The sequence below is a fragment of the Grammomys surdaster genome, unplaced genomic scaffold (assembly GCF_004785775.1).
Source record: "Grammomys surdaster isolate TR1022 unplaced genomic scaffold, NIH_TR_1.0 273, whole genome shotgun sequence".
Classification (NCBI taxonomy): domain Eukaryota; kingdom Metazoa; phylum Chordata; class Mammalia; order Rodentia; family Muridae; genus Grammomys; species Grammomys surdaster.
In genome coordinates, this window is record NW_021604714.1 from 2,317,056 (window position 1) to 2,341,267 (window position 24,212).

At 50.1% G+C, this 24,212-nt stretch overlaps 1 protein-coding gene across 1 annotated transcript; it reads left to right on the forward strand.

Annotated features, from left to right (window-relative positions):
* The first annotated feature begins 1,523 nt into the window (after positions 1–1,523).
* On the forward strand, positions 1,524–17,810 carry Tbata (thymus, brain and testes associated). Its single transcript, XM_028776881.1, has 10 exons — positions 1,524–1,586; positions 3,755–3,909; positions 5,204–5,451; positions 8,579–8,737; positions 9,544–9,623; positions 12,488–12,679; positions 14,403–14,484; positions 15,323–15,467; positions 16,690–16,742; positions 17,552–17,810. Exons 2-10 carry the CDS (start codon positions 3,866–3,868, stop codon positions 17,635–17,637), a joined length of 1,089 nt encoding a protein of 362 aa, XP_028632714.1. The 5' UTR covers positions 1,524–1,586; positions 3,755–3,865; the 3' UTR covers positions 17,638–17,810.
* The last annotated feature ends 6,402 nt before the right edge of the window (positions 17,811–24,212 follow it).

Below are 24,212 nucleotides of genomic sequence, written 5' to 3' on the forward strand. Positions count from 1 at the left end.
ATACTGTGGGACACACAGTGACACACTACGTCTTCCATGATGAGATGTTTTCTATGCTCTGTGTGTGTGTGTGTGTGTGTGTGTGTGTGTGTTATTTTGGGGGGAAGTTGCAAGAGCAGAGGGTATATATGAGGGGATGAGTGGAACTGGGGTGCATGATGTGAAACTCACAAAGAATCAATAAAATGTAAAACAAATGAGGGTCTATCCAGCACACTAAGTCATTGCCCAAGAGTGTCATGGAGCCAGCTAAATCTGCCCAATGCTGACACTGCAGATATGACAACACTGTGATCCAGCTTTTTTGGTTTTTGCTTTTTATTTTTCACACGAGGGTTCTTGGGGTTGAACTCACGCCCTCACGCTTGCAGGGTGAACACTTTGCACAGGAACCCCCCTCCCCAGTCCCCGTTTTGGAGCATCTCCTGCATGCATATTGTTAGGCTCGCAACCAGTTCATTTATTCTTCCGAGCAAACCCAGAAGTAGGCAGAGAACATACATTTCCCAGGCCCAGCCTACAGAGTAATAGTTAGGAGATCAGATTTGAAGCCACATAGTGTTATGAGCACTTTATGTGTGTTAACTCGATTTTCAAGGGTCAATAAGTGGGTACCCTATTTCAGCCCAACCAGTCCTGAGAGTCCTCTGAGTCCCACACACACACACCTTCCTGGTCTCTTGAGCAAAATCTTGAAAAAAAAAAACGCAGATATGTTAGAAAACTGTTCCTAACAGGCCTAACTGGTTAGATTTAGATGAAACTGGTTTAGATTTAGATCATAGAAAATAGGCCTCTGCTGTTCCTACTATACCAGAAAGTCAGTTCTATAGGCATTTACGTCATTCTCGCAAAGATAGGAACTCTGATAGGGTCAGAGCTATGAGGTTCAGAGCCTTTGGGTAGACTGTCTGAGATCACACCAGGATAAATGGCAGGATGGGATTTTAACAGAGGGCACTTTGCACTTCACACCCCTGGCAATGCAGACACCTTAACTAACTGAAGACTATAATCTTCCGTCCCTGTCACCCGGCCAAGTGAAGCCACAAGACCCTCCAGATCCTGTGATTGGGGTCCTCTTCTCTGCCTAAGATGTCACCAGGCCCCCCACCCCAGGTCTGATCCCAAGAATCAACGCTCCCAGAGGCAGAACATCCACCTCCATCAAGCTGGCTTCGTCAAGACCAGCATCCAGTCTAGCTTGAGCCCTTGGACAGATTTTCACCCTTCGTCAGCTGCTGGCTGGTTCAACCTGGTAGTTAACCTGCCTGTGTGGGTCCATATTGGTAGTACTTGGCTAGGAAGCAGAGGAGGAGTTTCAAGGGACAAGAGAGAGTCCTCCATGAGCTGTCTGTCCCCCAGGAAGGGGAAAGATGAACTCCATGGTGGTGGGGGTGAAAGGTGTTGGGCTATGTTCTGGAGTTGTGGGTAGGGGTAACCTAGCAACCACTGGGCTCAGCACAGTCACAAAGCAACATGTTTGCCCACAATTCCGACAAGCCTTACCCTTCATTAGTCTTCTTATCCATCCTGGTCAGGCACCAGGGGCTTCTTGCTCATATGCTATAGTGAACATCTTCTTGGTGAGTTTGGGGACTTCTCTGGAGGGCAGGGAATGAAAAGGGCTCTGACTCCAGGTTATGATAAAGGAATGGGTGGGGGGATAAGAGGGTGCCCTGTGGTTACATTGGTGGCTCCCTTCAGATCTCTTGTACCCAGCTGTCAATGAGCCTAGGATTAGAGTCAGTGGAGGATAGGAATGGGCTGCAGTGACCTCATCTGTCTCTCTTACTAGGTCCCTACTGCCCCTGTAGGTGGGTGTTGACTCATAGCCTTATTGAAGAATTTAATGGGCCATTGTCTAACCGTCGTGAAGAAAAACAAAAACACAAGATGCAAGTATCCATGTACATCTTATGTGTAGATACTGCTTGAGAGTACTCCTATGTCCACTGCAGGCACGCACGCACGGCACACACACACACACACACACACACACACACACACACATGCACGCGCGCATGCACACACACATGCACACACTCATGTGAATTTAGACCTAAGGAAAACCGCATCTCTTTCTACTCTAAGGAGCACCTTTTCCTGTAGGCGGGTTGAGGGACTTCCAAATGCCCTGTCTTCAAGCATGAAGCGTCTAAGAACCCCAGCCCCCGCCATCGATGATACCTGCATGAAGCTTCCTGAAGAGGGAGCCCTGCTCAATGTTTTTAGACAAAAGACCAGCAGCCTGTGAGTGAGATGCCTGTGCTGGCCCTTGGCTGTGCAGCCTCAAATGAGGCAAACCCATCATCTACTACTAACCTGATGGAAGTGGTACTGAGCATCTCAGAGAGCTTGCAGATCTGTGGTTCTAGGGCCTTTCTCAGATCTCACTCACATCCGGTCCCTAGCGCTTGCATGGGAGCTGTAGATTTAATCATAATTCTGATATCTGTCGTCCTTCATCCATTTCTTTTCATTGGTCTACTTATGAGTGCACTGAACTGGAGTAAATGAGCCACCTGTTCGAGGACCACAGCACCACCACTAACTCATCTCCTGGGTGCTCTCTTCTTTGTCCCCAAAATGCCACTAGGGGAATCTCCTTAGTTATTTTATTGTCTGATTTCATGTTTGTGATAATTCTGTTTGCCTGGGAACTTTGTGTGTGTGTGTGTGTGTGTGTGTGTGTGTGTGTGTGTGTGTTTGGGAGTATGTATGAATGTGTGTGTATGTATGGGTGTGTGTGTATGTGTGTGTGTGTGTATGGGTGTATATGTATGGATGGGTATATATGGGTATGTGTGTATGGTGTGTGTACTTATGCTGTATGTGTGGATGAATATGTGTGGTGTGTTTGTATGTATGTATGGATGGATGTGTATGGTATGTGTGTGTATGGGTGTGTGTGTGTGCATATGCATGCACAAATGTGCACGCAGAGGTCAGAGAACAACTTGGAGGAGTAAATTTTCTCTTTCCATCATGTGGGTTGCAGGGATTAAGTCAGGCTTGTCGGCCAGTGCCTCAGTCTGGTGAACCACCTTACTGATCCTGTGAACTTTTACTTTTAAAAAGCACTTCAAAGCTGGGCACAGTGGGTCTGCCTTTAACCCCAGCATTCTGGAGTCAGACACAGGTGGATCTCTGAAAGTTTGAGATCAAGGCTGGCCTGGTCTCCATACTGAGTTCCAGGCCATTTAGGGCTACATAGTGAGACGCTAGGTCATTGCTTTTCAACCTTTCTAATGCTGTGACCCTTTAATACAGTCCCTCATGTTGTGGTGACTCTGCCAACAGAAAATTATTTCATTGCTTCTTCATAACTGTAATTTTGATACTGTTATGAATCGTAAAGCAAATATCTCATATTTGACCCCTGTGAGAAGGTCATTGGACCTTCCAAGGGGTAGCAACCCACAGGTTGAGAACTGCTCCCCTCTGTGGGCTTCCAAGCTACGCCAAGCACTATGATTGCATGGTTTGCCCATGCTGTGGCTGTCACTACAGTTCACTGCTTCTCACAGCAATCGAAAAAGCTGGATGGTCTGAACGAAGCCCCAGCTTTACTCAAGTGTTTAGATGTAAGTGAAGTCACTGAGTTTTGGCTGTTTTGGACCCTCTGAATGGTGCTACTCTCCCAGACAGCCCTTGTCACACAGTTGTAGGAGTTTCTCTTGTGTCTGGGGGAGAAATGGCTGGGTGATACGGTGTCCAGCTTTACTAGGTGCTGTACCCCTCTCGCCCTCAGATAATCTGTTCCAGTTTATACATCCGCCTCCAGTCCACCAGAGCTGTGCCATCCATCGAAGACACTGGCATTCCAAGTCTAGCCTTTACATCTCTTATTGCAAACCCTGAGATGACTACAGAGGTCAAAGAGCTGGCTGAGCATTCTCTAGTGAGGTGAGGCTCTAAATGCACACGGTCTGGAGAGGAGCATGTAAGGCTAAGAGGAGGGGAGGCAGGATAGAAGACAAGGGTAGTCTTGGAGGAACTTGGTAAACCAGGGTCCAAGTTCCAGGGAAAGCCATCTAACCAAGGGCTTGAGTGGTTGTGTTGACACGGGTTTCTGAAATACACAGGAGGAGGTAAGGCTACAGCAGAGGGGCTCTAGAGTTTCCAGAGATTTCCGTTTTATTTAGGAGTAGAGGAAGCCTCGTACTGGCACTTTAGAGAGCTTTGCTTTCTTTCTTTAAGACCCAGATTGCCTAGAGCTGAAAGGAAGGAGAATGGAACAGGCTACTCAGGGGGCCGCCCAGCAACATCTTTCCAGGAATCAGGGGAGGCACGCCTTGCTTAGCATATCCCCAGCCCACCTCCACTCCACCAGGGGACCTCCTTCCAGCCAGGGCCAGAAAGAGAAGGAAGTGCAGAAAGCCACCAGGCAGGTGGTAGAGTGCAGGCTCTCCTGGGACACAGACGTCGTCGGCTTCCTTCAGGGACAGAGACTAAGCATCCTCAAATCCTGGGCATGGAGTGGGTTGCTGGGAACCTGAGACAGATGGTCTCCGGGCCCCACCTAACAAGACAAGAGTTGGACGCTTCTCACGTCCTGTCCCCCCACCCCCACCCCCACCCCCACCCCCGCCGCCGCTTTGGTGTCAGCTTCGCGTCTCCAGAGAGGGACCACGTGGGCAAAGGACTCACTAGGACCACCCAGGTCTTGGCTCTAGTTCTGACCCCTGGGTGCTGAAACCAAGATAATAACGACAACAAGGGAGGGTAACAACCTGACACAGGGAGGGGTAACAGCCTGAGCTGGTTTCTTGGGGTTGCCAATTTTTTGGTTTGGGGAGAAACTTGTGTTGGGCTAGCCCTTGTTCCCGCAAAATGTATATAAGGGGTGTTTAGCTCCTCGTAGGGGATGAGGTGACTAGGTGGGTCTGAGGCTTCTCTTTCTGGTTTTAGATCTGGTCTCAGGAAGAAAGCGGGAATCCTGGGAGGTTCCATCTGCCCTCTGACAGATGGACCCCAGCTCCCCACCAAGGCATCTTAGGAAGACAGAGGCCCACTGGGGCCAGATGGCATCACTGGGAAAGGATTCTGGAGGAACCAAGATTTTGGGGGTCATGGGGTGGGGGTTTCATGAAGGCATACTTCAGCCTCTGGGGCTGGGCTTCATGATAGGCACTTTAATACCCAAGGCCTGGTGAGCCAGAGAAAACCACTGGCCTCTCTCTAACCATCTCCGCTTCAGTCCAAAGGCAGAGCCCCAGCTGGAGAAGAAGCCCGAGAACCTTCCAAGGAGCCACGGGGATGTTGGGCTCCAGAAAGAGCCTGTGGTCCCAGGCATTGTAGATTTCGAGCCGATCCAAGAGGAGTTGAAGATCACAAAGTCCCAAACATCACAACCAACACCCAGTGCCTACCGCTTTGGACGCCTCAGCCACCATTCCTTCTTCTCGAGGCACCACCCCCAACCACAGCGAGTGTCTCACATCCAAGGTACGGCCTAGGGCGCAGGAGCTGGCCACAGGGGCCTGCAGAGGCGGCGGTCGATCGGCAGAGGGCGCTGGTCCTGGCCACGGGGGCCTGCAGAGGCAGAGGAGGCGGTTGTTGGGGGAGTGGGGGGATGTCGATCGCTGATTGATCATGAGATCTGCTATAGAAGGAAGCATTCACGTTTCCCTGGCAGAGCCTAGAGAGTGTGGAGTCTGACGGGATCCTACAGCTGACCAGTGGCCAAGTCAGAACTGACCCCTGGGTGGGCTGGGGGGGGGGGCGGCTAGAAGAAAGTGCAGCCTGTAAGGGCATATCAGAGATCCCCTACAGAATTTCTCTCCGAGTCAGAAAAAGAAGGGTTGGCTCACCCTAGAACTATGCTGACTTCTGACTCTTGCTACCTGGTCCTCTTGGCCATCAGTCCGTCCACTCATCCATCGTCAGCATTGTGAGCTCCAGGAGAGCACTTGTCTGGACTCCAAGGATATGACAACAGGCAGAAACAGACTCCTGTCACTGCTGTCCCGGAGCTGACATCCAGCTGGGAGGGATGAGGCAGAGTAGATGTCTGTGTCGCACTACAAGAGGGGAAATGGTTATTTTTAAAAGGTTGTCATAAGAGTCCCAGTAAATTACATGATACTGAGAAAAACTAAAGGACGAGTGAGAACCATGGGCATAAATCAACCAAGCACAAGAATGTCCTGCAGAGGGAGGGACACCAAGGCCCTGGCTCTGTTGGAGGTACAGCAGGAGAACCCCTTGGTATTTGGAGCAAAGCACTAAGTGGAGGAGTAGAGACGGGTTCAGAGAGGCATTGGATCAGGGGATCCAGAGGCCACTGGTGCTTCCTTAAGCCACCTCAGCCTGACATGGAGTATAGTCCTATAACCCTAGCATTTGGAATGCAAAGGCAGAAGAATCGCCAGAAGTGTAAAGCCACCCTGGTCTACATAAGAGGTCTTGTCTAGCCTGTGCTACCTAGTGAGAGTTTTTTTTTTCCTAAATAATAATGATAAGAAGAATAAGAATAGAAATAATAATTTCACTGAGTCCAGTGGGATCACTGGTGTTGGCATTTAGTCTAGGCTCCGCCCCACAGTTACCTGGCAACAGCCAAGTGTGCCTGACTCACTATACAAGGGGGCTGCTTGCCCCTTCCTCTCTCTCTCATGTTCTTGCTCTCTTGCTCTCTCCTTTTGCTTCTGCTCCTCCTCTCTTCCCCATTCTTCTCCCCACTCTCTCTCCACATGCTCATGGCCCACCTCTCTCTCTCTCTCTCTCTCTCTCTCTCTCTCTCCCCCCCTCTCAACTCCACTTCCCATGCCCTGAATAAACTATACCATACCGTACCATACCATACAGTACCTTACCATGCTATATCATACCATCGTGTGGCTGGTACCTCAGAGGGGTAAGGGATGTCTCAGCATGGGCCCACAGAGACACCCCCTTCTCCCATACCATGCTGTGCCTCCAGCAAACATCCCTGCCATCCCTGTCTTTTTATAAAACACAACAACTGGGACGGTGACAACCCAGAAGTGACCATGAGAGATATTCAGACAAGGTCACATTGGCCTTGATAGGAGCGAAACCATCAAGCAGTGGAAAATTCCATAGCTCTAGTCTAGGGGTACTGAAGGGAAAAACCTCTAGGATTTGACCACTGACTGCAGGTGAAGTATACAGGTCAGAGAGGCATCGATGTCATTCCTTATTGGTCAGCTTGGGCAATAATAAGCCAGAGTATACCAATACCAAGAAGCCCTCAAGGGCCAGTCCGGGAGGAGAGGTGGAGAGGAGCCACTGGCAGAGGAAATAGAACAGTTTGGGGGAGATACCACTATGAGAGCCATTTAGGAAGGAACAGCGCACCGTGATGACAGACACATGAGAGCAGAGCTTTGGATTTGGAGATTGAGAAAATTAGGAGACAATAGAGAAGATGAGGAGAGGCCAAGAAGCCAGGAGAAGCCAGGAGAGTGAGGATCCGGAGGCCAAGGCAGCAAAGGGCTAGCCATGCTGTTCCTTGCCCTCAGACTTGGTGATAACGTGGTTGTTCAGACTGTGGGCAAGAAGATCTTTATATGCAGACTCTTCTCCAGCCTATATAGACTGGTAACAGAAATTCTAGTTCTTTTTCTATTGTCCTCACCCCCAACTTCCCCCTACTGGTGTGTGTTGTGTGTGTGTGTGTGTATATATATATATATACACATGCCTGTTCATGTGTGTGCAGGTAGAGGCCAGACAACAACCATAGCTATTGTGTTGTCCTCCAAGGCACCGTCCCCATTTAGCTAGGATGGCGGGTCCAATGAGCAGTAGGATCCTCTTGCCTCCACCTACCCAGCTCTAGGGTTATAAGCATAAGTCATCATGCTTGGCTTTCTGTGTATATGTGTGTGTGTGCTCATTCACCTTTTTGATGTCTGTGACCAGGTATGGGTGTGGAGGTCAGAGGTCAGCCTCAGCGGTCAGTCTTCGCCTTCCACCTTGTTTGATAACAGAGTATCTTTGTTTGTCCACTATATATGCCGGGCTAGATGGCCAGCAAGCTTTGTGGATGTTTTCTCTCTTCCCCGAATCTCGTCATACATGGGAACACTGGATTACAGATCCCCGTAATACATTATGTAGGTCCCGGGGATTCAAACTTAGACCCTCACATTTGCATGTCAGGTGATTTTACTCACAAAACCATCTTCCCCAGCCCTTTTTTTTTTTTTTAAAAAAAAAAGTCATGGGTCTAAGCATTGGACACAAATTCTCTTGCTTTCAAGGCAAGCACTTACCAACTGAACCGTCTTCCCAGCCCCTCTGTCTTCATTGTAATCTACCTACTATTCGCTGACCTGTCACGGAAAGCCAGAAGGACCTCAGGAGGAGGTTCCATGAAGGCTTGACTGTCTTGCCTCTGTGTGTCCAGCTCATTGGTGACCCTGAGCAGGCCCTTCTTGTCCTTGTGCCCATGAGTAAGGAGGATGCTGGTCTAGTTGTTGGCTCTAACGCTATGAGTTTCTAGTTACAGGAAGGGAGGACCTGGAGCACTCCCTGCCCCTTACCACCTCTTTCTAACCCCCTGAAGCTCCTGGGGTCCAGCCCACGGATGTCACTCCCTCTGCAGATATCAATGGGAAGTCCGTCTGCATGGTCAGGGACGAGTTCTCTCTGGGGACCTTGACTCAGTCCACATTCTTATCCCGCTGTCTGATGGAGATGCCCACCATCTCTGTCCCCATTGGGGACCCACAGTCTAATCGGAACCCCCAGCTTTCTGCTTCTGGTGAGTACTTTGGCCACACCCTTCCATCTGGGGCTCATACTTTTCCAAAGTGTGTGCTTGGGCAGGGACCAGAGAAGGAAAGGACCATTGATCTTCTATCGGAGGGTTCCCCCTCCCACCTTTCTCTCATTTCCTGCCACCCTCAAATAGTGCACCTGTTTGGATTTAAGGAGTAATGAAGAGTAGGAGTCAAGTGATTTGGGCCATAGTCATGTGACTTGGAGCTAGAGACAAGAGGGACACCTTCCCTTTAGTTATATTTAGCATCTTGTAATATTTAACGACAGGTACTCTCGGGCAATGGTTTATCAGGACCTCCAGCTGTGATGTTGGAGGGACTTTGGAGGCCAAGCCTTACTCTTCTGTTCCAAGGGTGTGGGAGAGATGCTGTTGAGCAGGGTTGTAGCCAGTGCAGGGTAGAGAGGTTTGAGAGCTGGCTGCAGAACAAACACTGTACCTATCTTGAGAGTCATCCGGTGGCTTAGCAACAGGCATGGCACCTTTTCCGAATCTCTGTGTTGGTTCCAGGCATCTCAAAGGGAAGAGAAGTCAGACCAAATTGTTTGCATTTAGACACAGTAGCCTAAAACGTCCTCCTGCATCCCCTGGAGAGAACTCAGGGGAGACTGCCAACATTAGCAAACCCTGATCCATGGCCGTTTCTAAGCCATCTCCCTACAGGAGAGAAAGGCTTGCAAAGGGAGAGGTCACTTCCACCTAGAACCTTTCCCCTCCATCCACGTCCTGACCACATAAGGAGGGCAAATAGTGCAACCCCCTCCCCCCATCTTGTCCTGTCCTTTCAGACACCTGGAGGAAGAATTTAAAGGACCTGGCTTCCCGAGTGACTGCCTTCACTAAGGAAATCGAGTCAAAGACTGACGAGGTTGGTGTTGGACAGAATAGAACGTGGTGGTGAGGGGAAGCCTTTGTAAGTCCCTCCGACACTCAACTGCTGGCATGGGGGTGGGAGGAAGGACCCTCATAACCACGAAGGTGACAGTGAAGGTCAAAGAAACACAAAATCACACCTAGCAGAGAAATCCAAGAAGGGTCCGCAGAAGTACCCTCAAAAGCAGCGCTTCTCAACCTTTCTAATGCCGTGACCCTTGAATACAGTTCCTCACATTGCAGTGACCCCCCCCCAATAAAATTATTTCCATTGCTACTTCATAGCTGCAATTTCTCTACTGTTACGAATTGTAATGTAAGTATCTGACATGCAGGATGGTTTTAGGAGACCCCTGTGAAAGGGTCATTTGACTCCCCAGTGGGTCACGACCCACAGGTTGAGAACCACTGCTCTAGGGTCCTCCATGGATGCTTATATGGGGAAGACTTCTGAGCAGAGACCACCCCACCCCAGCCCACCCCAGCCCATATCAAGACATCTTTAGAGAACAGGGCCTGGAGCGCAGCTTAGAAGTTGGTAGCAAGAGATGAGAGGTGATAGGGAGGGGGTGATTGACTTTGAATGTAGGGAGGAAGAAGTCCTTAACTTCCCACGCAGGTTAGAATCCAGTCTCATCAGGAGTGGAGAGTCACTGGAGGCTTTCAGACCGGATGGAGATGACATCAAGGGTCCTGTTCTGGGACAAAAATACTAAGGGACAGATCTGGCCCTTTTTAATGGAGTGTGTTTTGGGCAACCTGTGTGTAGAGACAGGGACACGGCTTCTTGTCCCTGCTTGTAGCTCACTCATTCTGGTGCTCAGGGTAGCGCAGCTCAGTGTCCAGGTCCCCGTGTGCTTTAAAGTATGGAGGAAAGTGGGCATGGCAATGCACATGGCTAATCTCAGCACCAGGGAAGACAGAGGCAGGAGGATTACTGCAAGTTTAATGCTAACCTGCTTTCCATAGGAAAGTTCCAGGTCTGTTAGTGTTGCTTACTGAGGCTTTGTCTCAAAGCAAATAAAAGCAAAACAAAGAAAAAAAGAAAAAAAACTGGGGGGTAGGGGGGGAAGGGAGCAATAGTAAACTCCATAGCTAGAATTTCAAGGGCAGGAAACTCTAAGCCTGCCTTGTATCCAGAGGCTTCCTGGGGCCGAAAAAGAATGTCAAGAGCTGTGAACACAGCTCATTCAGAAAGCACTTGCCGATATGCATATATACATATACATCATATACATATACATATACACGTGTGTACGTGTGTATGTGTGTGTGTGTGTGTGTGTGTGTGTGTACATCACTAAACATATAGGTATAGTGGAGCATGCATTTAATCCCTTGGAGGGCAGAGGCAAGAAAATCTGTGTGAATTTGAATTTGTGAGTATTTTTTAGACCAGTCTGGTCTACACAGTGAGTTCTAACACAGTCCAGTCTATGTAGAGAGACCCTGTCTCAAAATGAAATAAAACAAAATACACTTATAATTATGAGGACATGCGTTCAATCTTTGACATCCCCTTTTTTAAAGCCGCTGGGGGTTGGATGGCTGGAGAGATGGCTCAGTAGCTAAAAGCACAGGCTGCTCTTCCAGAGGACCCAAGTTCAGTGCCCAGCACCCACATGGTGGCTCGCAAGCATTTGTAATTCCAGTTCCAGGGGAAAAACAAAAGACACTGCATACATGCGGTGCACATCCCTACATGTAGGGAAACACCCCCTACACACACACACACACACACAATTAAACAAATGTTAAAAAAAAACAAAAAAGGCACGGCATAACAATGCATGCTTATAATCCTTGCTCTGGGGAGGCAGAGAGGAACAAGTTCCAGGCCAGCACGAGACCTTATTTCAGGGGGAAAAAAACCCATAAGGAGTGACAGACACTTGAGGTTGTTGCCTGACTTCCCTACACAGACATGCACACCTGAGCATCCATATGTATCTGTATACACATGAACACACACACACACACACACACACACACGATAGAGAAGCAGATGGAGACGAAAGGATGTGCATCGGTGAGAAACAGACCTCACACAGAGGGGCAGCTGAGCCAAGAATTAGGGTGGGAGACTGGGGAGTGGAGAATTGAGAGTTGGGAGGTAGAGGGATGGTGATGGAGGTGTCCACAGTCCATGTTCTCCTTCGCCAGACCAGAAGATGAAACAGCAGGATCTGGGAGAACATTGTGGTTTGGGGTGTACCACAGGGAGTCAGGAACAGGGAGGGAGGAGGAAGGAGGAAGGAGGAGAGGAGGTCTACCTTTCCCAGGCAGAGAGGGGAGATAGAGCCTGGAGCCCCAGATGAGCAGAGCCCAGCCTGAATGACAGTGAGGGCTGAGAGTATACCAGAGGGGCTGGAAGAGAGAAGGCCTTTCTCCAGCATTTTAGGTGTGACTCTTTAAGAAGGCCTTCCCCCACAATCCTTAATGAAGGGACAATCCTTGCTTGTTCATACTGGTTTATTTGGCGGTGGATGTGAATGGCATACACTTTACTCAGGTTGAACCGTGGGATTAAATACCTTTTGCCGGAAGGAATGCCCAGGAAGGGAAGCTCACTGGCTAAACACTCAAGGGCTATCTTGATATCTCGCTAGCGTGGAGAAGATGTCCATGCTACCCAGTGCCCATGGTCCTCAGTGGGTTGTCATGGTTACCTGCTCCAGAGCAGGTAGAGGCAGGTAGGGAATGGCTCCACTCTTGCTGGTCTCAATTCTGAGATTCCAGGAGTTGGAGCTCATTCGACCTTACCATTCTTATGCCTGTCTGGTAGCACCGTCCCATGTACCCTACATGCCTTCTCCCGCCCTCACTGGCTCCTAGGGTCTCTGATCACTTTTGTTCCAGCAGAAGGAAGAGCCTCCTCTGAGGGATCCTCCTCCCAGAGAGCAGGGGGCCAAGTACTCAGCTGAGACTGGTAGGCTTATCCCTGCTTCCAGTCAAGCCCTCAGCCGTCGCAACCGCCAGGGCCAGCGGGGCCACCCTTCTGGCAAAGATGGAGGAGTCCAAACTTCCATTCTGCAGGACCAGGAGCTGCTGGTAAGCCCTACTCTGGAGGCAGGGACTGCAGTGGTCTCAGCCTCCTGGTTCCCAGGCTTTCTGAGCGAGTTCCTTGTCTGTGGGACGCTTCTTCAGAGAAGCCTCCTAAGACCGTAAGACCAGAAAGACCGTGTCTCAGGAGTCAGCTTCCTGGGCTCTGAGCCCCTCTACCTCTAGACAAGCCTGTTGTCATCCTGACCCCCTCTATGTAAGTCCCCTCTCGTGGGCCATTGTGTATGCTACCACTGTCTTATCGTCAACATCCACTGCTCTTGAGAAAGCCACACAGACACTGAGAGGCTAGGAGGGAAGGGCCTGCCCTGTGCATCTTCAACCCCGTAGCTTGCAAGGCTAGCCTGGCCTGGCCTTTCTCTTGCTCCTTTTCTCAGCAAGATTTGAAATGAGCTCCACTGTGTGACAGTGGTGATCCCAGTGATCTTGGTGAAGACATGGGGGTGTTCTTCAGAGCCAGAGACTCACCACCTCCCTCTTAAAGGCAGTGCTTCAATGCTTCAGGGCCCACCTACATGGATAGATCAGGCAGATCCCAGGATCTCCTCCACTCAACAGTCGGAGGTTTGGGCTCTGCTGGGTAGTATTCTGTGGCCCAGGTGCTGAAAGGATGTTTAAGTTTAGCCAGGCTAGAATTGGTACTTTCTCCACCGTAGGGCGGCCTTACCGCACCTGGAGTTAAGTTCTCAGGTCCCGTGGGGAGGGGGCCCAGGGCAGGTAAGGAGGATGGGGAGAACCGGGAAGGGCCAAAGGGCAGTTCAGGGTGGGTCACCACTTGCAGTGGGGGTGCTGGGAGTCTAGGGTGGCCATCTAGCAGGTACAGGCCTGAGGCAGAAGCCCAACCCAGTTCCTACTCCAGCAAGGATTAGGTGGACCTGCCAGGGTCTGGTAGACCCATCCAGGTCCTTGGGAAGGCTGTCTGGAAAATGCTAAGGAAACCCCACTTTCCTAGGGCTTCTACCTCCATCCCTCCATAGCTACAGACACCACAGCCGCCGACCACCTGGCCTAGGAAGTCCCCAGAGCACATCCGGGAAACAGATGGAGCATACCCTGCCGCTACTTGACCAGAGGCCACAGAAAATGCCATGGGCAAAGACAGCAGCTGGGGGCCAAGATTCCCAGCTGCTTCACTGGATGGATCCCCTCACTAGGCATTTGACAGAGTCAACCCACTCTGGCCAGCAGGCTGCCTCCAGCGAGTCCCCAGGCTCCTGTCAAACATTTCCAGATTCTAAGAGCTCCAGGGTGGGGAGGCCCATGGGGTACCCCAAGTCACCACCCAAAACATCCCAGCATGCAAGACTCGGTGCGTCTCTGAGGAAGTGACTGGCCAGCTCTGATTTTGCTGTCCCAGTGAGGGGCCCTAGGTTCCAACCAGCCCAGTGGAGGCTGACGGGTGTACTTGTCTGATAGCGGACGCTTGATTCTGTTCTAAAGTCTCCACCTGACAGCTTCCTTTCCCAAGGCCTCACATTCTGTACCTGTCCAGCGGGAGCTTAAGTGTATCTGCCCCCTAGAACAACTGTGAGAAAATTCCTCCTTCAAAGGAAGGGCTAGATCCCACGGAGAAACCTTGAGTCAAACCAGCTTAGTCATGCCCAGGGACTGACCCCATGTTGAGGGGAGGAGGCTGCTGTTCCCCAACACATCTGCCTGTACTTGTGTGACAGGGGCTCCCATTGACCATGGCCTGTCCTCTTACACACAGATCTTGGAACTTCTTTGTCAAATTCTACAAACAGATTCCCTAAGGGCTATCCAGTTCTGGCTACTTTACGCTCCACCAAAAGGTGAGGACTCCAGAATGTGGCGCTCCTTTCCCTCTCACTTTGTGCGTGCGTGCGCTTGTTTGTGTGTGTGTGTGGGGGGGCATATGTGGGTTGTCAAGATCTTGCCCTTGTTCCTGATCTTGCAGGGCAGATATCACCCAGCTTCTACTCCAGAGCCTTCTTTCTTTTCTCTTGGGAGTTCAAAGCATCCCAAAGGCTTCCTAGCGTCACCCCCACCCCCACCAGCGGGATTTCTGTGGCCCCCGTTCCTTGGAGGGGACCCTTCTTTAGTACTGACTTCAGGCATAGGTGTCTGGGATGAAAAAAAAAATCCAGATTGTACCTAGCAGACACAGTCCCCCCTGGCTGCTGTAGAAAGCGCACATGAGTGCAAACAGAGGAACACGGGCTTGGATACAAGACCCAGGAGTCCACATCTGCCTTAGGATAGCGTGGGGGAGGGCACATCTCCAGGGAAGGAGCTAAAGCTCCTCTCATCTTTCTAGATGAGAGGAGGGAGTTGGAGGGGAGAGGTGTAAAATCCCAGATTTCCAAATGTGTGGGGAGGGGCAAGGAAGGAGGGGGAAGAGGAGCAAACCACATAATGGGCTTTCATAGCTGGAGAGGGTGCTGAAGGGATAAAGAGCTCCACTCACAAGCACTGTGGGGACTTCCCCTTGGAAGTGGGGGCTGTGGGGTGGGGGTGGGGTGGGGGGCTGGGGGTGGAGTTGAAAGGGAGGGGCAGGGAGGGGTGACCTTTGAGGAATAGGGAAAGTTGTCCTTCACCAGCATCCTCGGGGGCTGGATGAGGTAAGAAAGGGGTAAAGCTGAGCTTCCTGCCTTGTGCTGCTTTTTTCAGAAAAAGATTTAGCTCTGGGGCTTCTGCAAACCGCGGTGGCTCAGCTCATCCCCCAGTCCCTCCCCACCATCCCAGCAGAGAAGCTCTGGAACCATCTCCAAGAGCTTCAAGAGCCTCCTCAAGAGACACAACAGGCAACCTACAGGTGGGCTCCAGCCCCTCCCCTGCCCTTCTATTCCAGAACCACACCCTCACATCTGCATCCTGCCACTGCAGTCCCTGGTTTACAGACCCACCTATAATCCCTGCACCGTAGATGGTGGAGCCCTGAAGAAAGCTGGTTAGCTAGACTGGATGTATCAGTGTGCGCTGGGCGCAGCAGAGAGACGGAGCAGGATGGAGAACACCCGTGAGGACTTTTGGTCCTCACACACTTGCATAGCAAGTGCCGTGTGCACTTAGCTATCTCCTAACCAAACACTGAGGACTGGAAACGGCAAAGTTGGGGGGGGGAGAGTTTGGGGGAGGAGGTCCATCTCAGGAGGTAGGAGGAGCCACAGGCCTGCTGGTCAGGAAAGGACACGCTGCAGGGAATAACATTTGCCGAGCTAGGGCATGGTTGAGAAAGTGGTTTAGGTTTGAGGGAGGCATATTTTGGTGGATAGTTGTTTTGTTTTGTGGTCCAGGCTGACCTCAAACGTGCTTTGCATCTGAAGATGACCTGGAACTCTTGATCCTCCTGCCTCTGCCTCCTGAGTACTGGGATTACAGATGAGCACCACCATATCCTCTTTGAACAAGGCTAGGATGGAGCCTCGGGGCTTGGCACATGCTAAGCAAGCTGTCTACCAAGTGAGCTACAAAGCAGGAGCTAGGGCTAGAGTTCGCTGGTAGACAGTTTTACAGGCCCTGAGTTCAGTTCCTAATGTTGCAACATTGTAAATAAGTCAACGGGAACAAGCGCAGCAAGGAGGGCAAGCTCTACTGTGTGATTGGATGAGAAACCCCAAGGTGGGCTCTTCACGCCCCCTCTAAAGCCTTCTGCCAGAGTTACAGGAAAAATGATGTGAAGGGGGGCTACAGTAGTTTATAGCTCACACAAGGTAGAAGAACATTAACCATTTGTCAAGAACAAGCTTGAAAGGCAAGGGGCTATGAGAAAGACCACAGCAGTGGCTGTCCCTTATTACTCCAGACAAGAAGACCTTGGTTCCCCGTGGTGTCAGCAGGCACAGCTATTGGGTAGTGCAGGGAGGTAGGTGCCTGGGGCCCTGCATGGACCGTCCTGCACCAGGCTCTTCAGGAAGGTTGTCTTACTTTTCCTGAGAGCTGGGTGACTTACCACACCTGTGCCAGCCACCAACTCCTACCCGCCCGACTACCTGTAGACTCAGCCTCCCGAGCCTGTCTTTTGTATTTGGTTATAGTCCATCCCTGAAGAAGACGAAGACACCACCTCTACCCAAACCAGACAAACCAGGTAAGAGTCCTCAAAAGGGTTCACAGAAGCCACCTCTGACTGGATTCCTGCCCAAGGAAGTTGGCTCACTTCTTCACACAGCAAACACTTAATTGAGGACTTATTATGTGTCGGGCTCTGGGAAGTCATGAGAGAAGAATTGGGACAAGTTCCTATGTCATCAGGGCTTATTTCTTAGGAAGTATCCAAAGGACAGACTCCTCTGGGAGGACAATAGGTGAATCAGGGAGCACTCCCTGTCATGAGGTATAATTACTTCCACTTGTGAATGCCCGGGGAGAGTCTACAAATAGAACTCCCTCCTGCCTGGTATACAGATGGAAGACCAAGCTAGACAGGGTATCTGGGCTCTATGGGTGACAGTCATATGAGGTAAGACAAGAGAGAGTCAGCCACTCTGGATGTGGTAGGTCCCTGTGGTCACTGTGCAAGACATGGATGGCGGTGGTGATGGCAACCAGGGACAAGGGAGCCCAGGAAAGAGGCTCCTGCGGTGGACATAGTATCTTAAACGGGAGAGTGTGGGGGTGGTGTGACAACTGGAAGGGAAAGAAGAGATCGCTTGTCATCAGTGGACGTGACTCTCCCTTGTCAGGCTGTGCAGGGTCCCAAGCATCCAGCAGAATGTCTGGCATGCCATGAGGGCTTCATGTTGGTTATCCAGATGAGAAGGGACCTGGGAGTGGCCGGGCTCCCAGAGGAGAACCGGCTTGTTTCAGTTCCCCCGCAGCTGAACTGAAGGCAAAGCTGGCCTTGACCTTGTATACTTCCCTGTCTGCTCTCCTGTCTCGGCCCCGCCTGTCCCCTAGAGTACATTGGCAAAGCTCAAGTTCTCCTAGTGAGTCCCGGCGAGGATCCAGAGGAGAAGACGACCAAGCCGAAGGCGGACAGCTGAGTAGCACAGACCAGAGCACAGAGACTTCTGCCTAGATCAAAGGCAGCTCTTCAGCTTGGGGAAGGGGGGGTGGCTCCTGTCCTGCTACCTCAACTCCAGCCCCGGCTTCCAACAGTACTCTACTAAATAAAATACTGCCCTCCCTCCCTGGAGGAGGGCAGTTCCACCCTCCCTTGGGAGTATCTGTGTTTGAATGGCTTCTTCTACAGGAGTAGTGTCCCCTGCCCCAGAGCTAGCCCATGGTACTACTGCCCACAGTTAGCAAAAGTCTTCACGTGTTCAGGTAAATCGAGTCTTCCACCGGCGTGCGCAGAGGCCTGCCTCCTAGGTGATTCTAGATCCTGTCTAGAAACTGACACCTAACCTGACCCATCCCAGCCCCCATGCCTGGCCTCCTGATTTCATATTAAAGTACCTCATTTTTAAAGCCCTTAGCCCTTCGGCTGGTTCCTCCCCCTCCCCCCACCAACACCCCCTTCCCTTCAGTGGCAGTCTAAGTGACAACTGTGCCCATTGCTATCTCTCTGGCTTCATCTTTACCCTGCCAGTGGATGTTTCCACATTTATTTCCATTCATGGTTTGAAAATGTGCTCAAATATCACAGGAAAGTTGTCATCATCTAAGCCACCAGGGTGTGGTGGTTTGAATAAGAATGGCCCCTAGGCTCAAGTGTTTCCGTGTGCTTAGGGAGTGGCACTGTTTGAAAAGATTAGGGGGTGTGGCCTTGTTAGAGTGGGTGTGGCCTTGTTGGAGGAAGTGTGTCACTCACTATCCGTGGGCCCTGAGGTTTCCCAAGTCCATGTCAGACCCAGTGTCTCTTCCTGTTGCCTGTGGATCCAGATGGAGAGCTCTTAGCTACCTCCCCAGCATCGTGACTGCCTCTGTTCCACCATGCTCTCTGCCATGACAGTATTGGACCAAACCTCTGAAACTGTAAGCCAGCCCCAAATAAATGCTTTCTTTTATAAGAGTTGCCTTGGTCACAGTGTCTCTTCACAGTAATAGAACAGTGACTTAAGACAGAAAGGTACTAGCCCCTCCACTGTGGGACCGTCCCCCAATCTTTGGAGCTTTTACATCTTGCAGAAGTGAGACTCTGTCTTGTCTTTGTCTTATCTGTTTGAAAAACTACCACACAGATACCTTGAATTAGGTAAGTCAGACAACTGAAGTTTGTTTTATGTTCTGGAAGTGGCAAAGGCCAAGATCAAGGCTCTGGTAGGTTTGGTGTCTGGTAAGGACTTGTCATTCTTGGATGAGGACCTTCTATATGCCCTTGTATGGCATAACTGGAAGACAGACTCCCCCAAGCCCTCTTAGAAGGGTGTCCATTCACTCCCTACCCATGAAGTGAAAACCCCACACAAGCCAATTCCTTCCTAAAGGCCTGCTTTTTTCAAATTGAGACAGGGCTCTCCATTTCGCCCCGTTCAGACTGGCTTTGAACTTACAGTCCTCTTGGTTCAGCCTCTCTAGTGCTGGGATTACAAATGTAAGCCACCATCCCTGGCCCGGTCCCAATTTCTTAACACTATGAGTCACCTTGGGGACAGTGTTTTATACTATCACCTTTCAGCATATGAATCTGGGGAGAGCGGGGATTGACCAACAATCGAACCATAGCACCCACAAAATGGTAAGTCCCCGTCGCCTTCTTCTTGACTGCTGGAAACCACCCTCTGGTTTCCTGTGTCTGGGTGAGGAGCAGTTCCCAGATGTCACCTAGTAGAATCCTCTTTGTCTTTTTTTGTTAGGTTCGTTTTTCTTGGCATTACATCGTCATGGGTCCAACATGTGACCTGTGTCACAGTCTCCTGCCACCTCTGTTTTTATTGATGTAGCACTGAAGCTCTCCAGCCTAGACCATCCAGCTTCATCAACAACCCGAGCTCCACCAAGGGTCTGCTTATAGTGACGGGACATAATACTGTCACCTGCCTTATCCTAGATAAAATAAACTACAGCTGGCACTAAGTCATCTAGAGTTCGTCAAGGTGTATTGTTGTGGCTGTCTTAGGGTTTTACTGCTGTGAACGGACACCATGACCAAAGCAAGTTTTTTTTTTTTTTTTTTTTGGTTTTTTTGAGACAGGGTTTCTCTGTGTAGCCCTGGCTGTCCTGGAACTCACTCTGTAGACCAGGCTAGCCTCGAACTCTCGAACTCAGAAATCCGCCTTCCTCTGCCTCCCAAGTGCTGGGATTAAAGGCATGTGCCACCACCGCCTGGCCCAAAGCAAGTCTTAAAAAGGATATATAATTTGGGCTGGCTTACAGGTTCAGAGGTTCAGTCTGTTATCATCAAGGTGGGAGCATGGCAGCATCCAGGCAGGCATGGTGCAGGAGGAGCTGAGAGTTCTACATCTTCATCTGAAGGCTGCTAGCAGAATACTGACTTCCAGGCAGCTAGGACGAGGCTCTGATAGCCCACACCCACAGTGACACACCTACTCCAACAGGGCCACACCTTGTAATAGTACCACTCCCTGGGCTGAGCACATACAAACCATAACATGGGGTAGATACCTGTCACTGTGGATTCTCCCTTATTTTGGTTCAGGGTTGGTATCAGGCTCTGAACTCAGTGTCATCACATCTAGGCTACCCCTACATTGTTGCCAAGGCAACCGCCACACATTCCCAGAATCCACCTGGCTACCTCCCACTTTTACCTGACAGAGGCTACGTCACCACCCATATAAATAGGCAGAGCCCCCTGACCTCTCTCTCTTCTCTTCTTCTTCTCCCATCTTCTTGCCCCCACCTTTGCCCTATCTCCTGAATAAACTTCACTTGGAACATCACAGGGGACCAGTCCCTTGTTAATGGATACCCTGCTATAGTCCTTGAGAGGCAAGAGCATCCTGGCAGCCAAATGGCAACGGCAAGTGGTAGGAGTGTGATGTAGAGGAGGTAGCTGCTCAGTGCACCCAAGAAGCAGGAAGAGGGACAAGAACGGAATCTGGGACAAGATGTCGTCTCTGAAGACACAGCCCTGTGTCTTCACCTCCAGCTTGTCTCCATCTTTGAAAGTTCCCACCACATCCCAACAACTGGACTCTGTAATGGGTTAGTCTTGAGGTAGGGGCCCCTTGTAATTTAACCACTTGAAGTTGGGTGTAGCCATTTGGAGAGAGAGAGAGAGAGAGAGAGAGAGAGAGAGAGAGAGAGAGAGAGAGAACTAACCTGGGATGTCCACTCCTCCTCTCCCAAGGCTTGCATAAAGACGGGCTCTGTCCAATCACAGACTGGTCCTTGGGCAAAGGCTTGATTGATGGGGAAGATAAGCCTGAGATCTGCACTGGGCCGAGCACACCCTGCCCTCAAGAGCATCACAGAATTCTGTCCATCATTAGTCATCTAGTCCATGGAGACAAAGGGCTCCTCCCACTCATCCCTGATTTGCCCACACTCCTTCCCATATGTGAGCCATCAAAGAACCAAGAGCATTTCCAGGTCGTTGTGGCGCAGGCCTTTAATCCCAGCACTTGGAAAGCCGAGGCAGGTGGATTTCTGAGTTCGAGGCCAGCCTGGTCTACAGAGTGAGTTCCAGGACAGCCAGGGCTAGAGAAACAAAATCCAAGTGTTAACTTTTTGCTTATTTGTCATAAAGCTTACCATTTTTGTCATGTTGAAGTGTCTGGCTCAGAAGCATCTACAATGTTCCATCTGCTGTGGAATCTTCCTCATCCCTTCCCAGGGCAGTGGCTCTTGTAGAACTGAACCTCTGTTGCTGTTCAACAGGAACACTTCTTCCCTCTTCCAAAGCACTCCCAGCTCCCTCTCATTCTATTTTGTTTCTGAGTGGTTGGATGCTCTTGATGCCCCATTTAGCACATCTTTTCCTGACTGGCTTATTACATGAAAAAGTTCATACATGTAGCATGTCAGGATTTCCTATCTTTTTGAAGGCTAAATAATATTCCACTGTTTAGACAGATCATGTTTGTTGGGTTGGTGTTAGTATTGCTCTCTCTCTCTCTCTCTCTCTCTCTCTCTCTCTCTCTCTCTGTGTGTTTGTGTATGTGTGTGTGTTATTAGAATCAAAGGCAGCCCTGCTGTGATGTTTTGTATATGCTTGGGTTAGAGAGTAGCACTATTACGAGGTGTGGCCTTGGTGGAGTAGGTGTATCACTGTGGGTGTGGGCTTAAGACCCTCATCTTAGCTGCCTGGAAGTCAGTCTTCCACTAACGGCCTTCAGATGAAGACATATACCTCTCAGCTCCTCCTGCACCATGCCTGCCTGTCTGGATGCTGCCATGCTCCCACCTTGATGATAACGGACTCAACCTCTGAACCTGTAAGCCAGCCCCAATTAAATGCTGTCCTTTATAAGAGTTGCCTTGGTCATGGTGTCTGTTCACAGCAGTAAAACCCTGACTAGACACCTGCACTTGCTAAGAAAGTACTCTACCACTGAGCTACATCCCCTGTCCTGCCCCAGACCTACTGTTGATGCATTTATCCCTTGATACATAATGTTGAGTGGGTTCCACTTCTGCATAGTGCATATGATGATTCTCTTGGGACAAGCATGGCAGAAGTACAACAATAGATTTCTGTGTCATGTGTCAACAAAAGAACCCAGAACTAACCTAAAAATGTAGAGCTAGAGAGAAGTTTCTAGAATTAGAACCTTCATCATCAGAGTTCTAGTCTTAGTTCCAGAGGAGAGCCCTTCGTTCCTAAATCTGGACTATGCCCCCCACCCCCCAACCGTGAATTTTGTTACAACTATTTATCACCTATTTTTTTTGCTATCCCTAATATTTCTTTTAATTTACCCATTTTATTCCTAGATATAATTTCGTTCCAAGCAATAGTCTCTCTGCTTCATAGTTTTGGTGTGTTGTTTATAAAAGTTTCTCTCGTACGTGAAAATGAATTCTGGGGCTGGCAAGATGGCTTGGTGGGTAAGGGCACTTGCGGCCAAGCCTGGTGACCAGTGTCAGAGTCCCCAGGGAGGGTCTACATGGTAGAAAGAGAAGCAGATGCCGTGCAAGTTCTTTGACTCCCACATGTATGCCAGAGCTCACCTGTCCTTAATCAGTCAGGTATGTGCATGCACACACACGCATACACACACACACAGAGAGGCACACAGACACAGACACAGACATAGAGAATAAAATATAACAAAAGCTTTAAAAAATAAGTAGGAGTGTTAGGGAAGGAAGGGCTTGGGGGAAAGGAAACAATATGAAATAAAAAAATAATGCAAATTTAAAAAAAACCACATAGTCTAAAAAAAATAAAAATAAATAAATACAATGTTTCTCTGCACCACCTAAGTTCATCTGTTCTGCTACCAGAACATCCTGATCCCACCCTGGGGAGTGTTAATTAGAAGAGACGGAGATTGTTACAACGAAGATAACTCTGTGCACACACACAGGAATGTTCTAATTCCTGGCTTCTCCCTCCCAGTCTGCTTGCTCAACCACCAGGCCCTTCCCTATTCCACTGCAGTAGATAAAAACAGGGGCATCAATGGCAGGGGAGCTCGTCCCATAGTCTGGCTGCAAACTGTATCAGAGTGTGGTCTTGAACTCTTGATCCTTCTGTTCCCGTGGGCTGGGACTACCAGCGTGTACCACCAAGCCTGGCTCTTCCCCTTCAACTCTCAAATGTTTCACCCACACAGAACTTTCAAGAGGTAGATACTTTTGTTACAACTAGATAAGAGGCTTAAAGAAGTAACGTGTGGTTTGGGGAGATGGCTGAGTGACCCGTTTGGATACTCAGAACCCAGAGGAAAGCTAGGCACGCAGTGTACACCTGTAACCCCAGCACTTCTATGTAGAGACGGGAGAAAGGGGTGGGAGACTCCCTGGAAGCTTGTGGGTCAGCCTGGGGTTGTCCACCTCCAAACACATGCACATAAGAACTGCAGTGATGCTGGGGCAGTGGTGGCACACACCTTTAATCCCAGCACTTGGGAGGCAGAGGCAGGCAGATTTCTGAGTTCGAGGCCAGCCTGGTCTACAGACTGAGTTCCAGGACAGCCAGAACTACACAGAGAAACCCTGTCTCAAAAAACCAAAAAAAAAAAAAAGAAGTGCAGTGATTTTTATCAAGAGGACTCAGAGATAATCCATGCGCGGCACAATGCTGGATTTAACAGGCCCTAGTGACCCACGCTTCTAATCAGCACACAGATCAATAAGCAGCTGAGGCCCAGAGAGGGCTGTGGTTCTCATTTGGAACATGTAACACTAGAGGCCGAGTCTGCTCTGGATGGGAACACCCAGTTCTTGTTCTTGGCAAAAGCTCTCCGGCAGCACACCCTGGTTTTCATGGTTCGCCTGGAGTTCAAGACCCCTGCCCAGCTCCATTCACTGCAGGCCCTGGCTGTCCACTCTTGTGTCTGACTCACAGACCTCCAGGCTGGGAAAAGATTCAGCAGCCTGGTGAGTCTTTATCTCAGTTTATATTTTGTAGTAGCAAAGCTCCAGGGAAGGAAAGTTTTGCCCATAGTCACTGCACAGGAAGCTCAATCTCACACACACACACACACACACACACAGAGAGAGAGAGAGAGAGAGAGAGAGAGAGAGAGAGAGAGAGAGAGAGAGA

Coding starts and splice junctions, on each gene's coding strand:
- Tbata (XM_028776881.1), top strand. CDS start 3,866: ATGACTACAGAGGTCAAAGAGCTGGCTGAGCATTCTCTAGTGAG. Junction 5,452..8,578: donor GCGAGTGTCTCACATCCAAG/GTACGGCCTAGG, acceptor CTCCCTCTGCAG/ATATCAATGGGAAGTCCGTC. Junction 8,738..9,543: donor CCCCCAGCTTTCTGCTTCTG/GTGAGTACTTTG, acceptor CTGTCCTTTCAG/ACACCTGGAGGAAGAATTTA.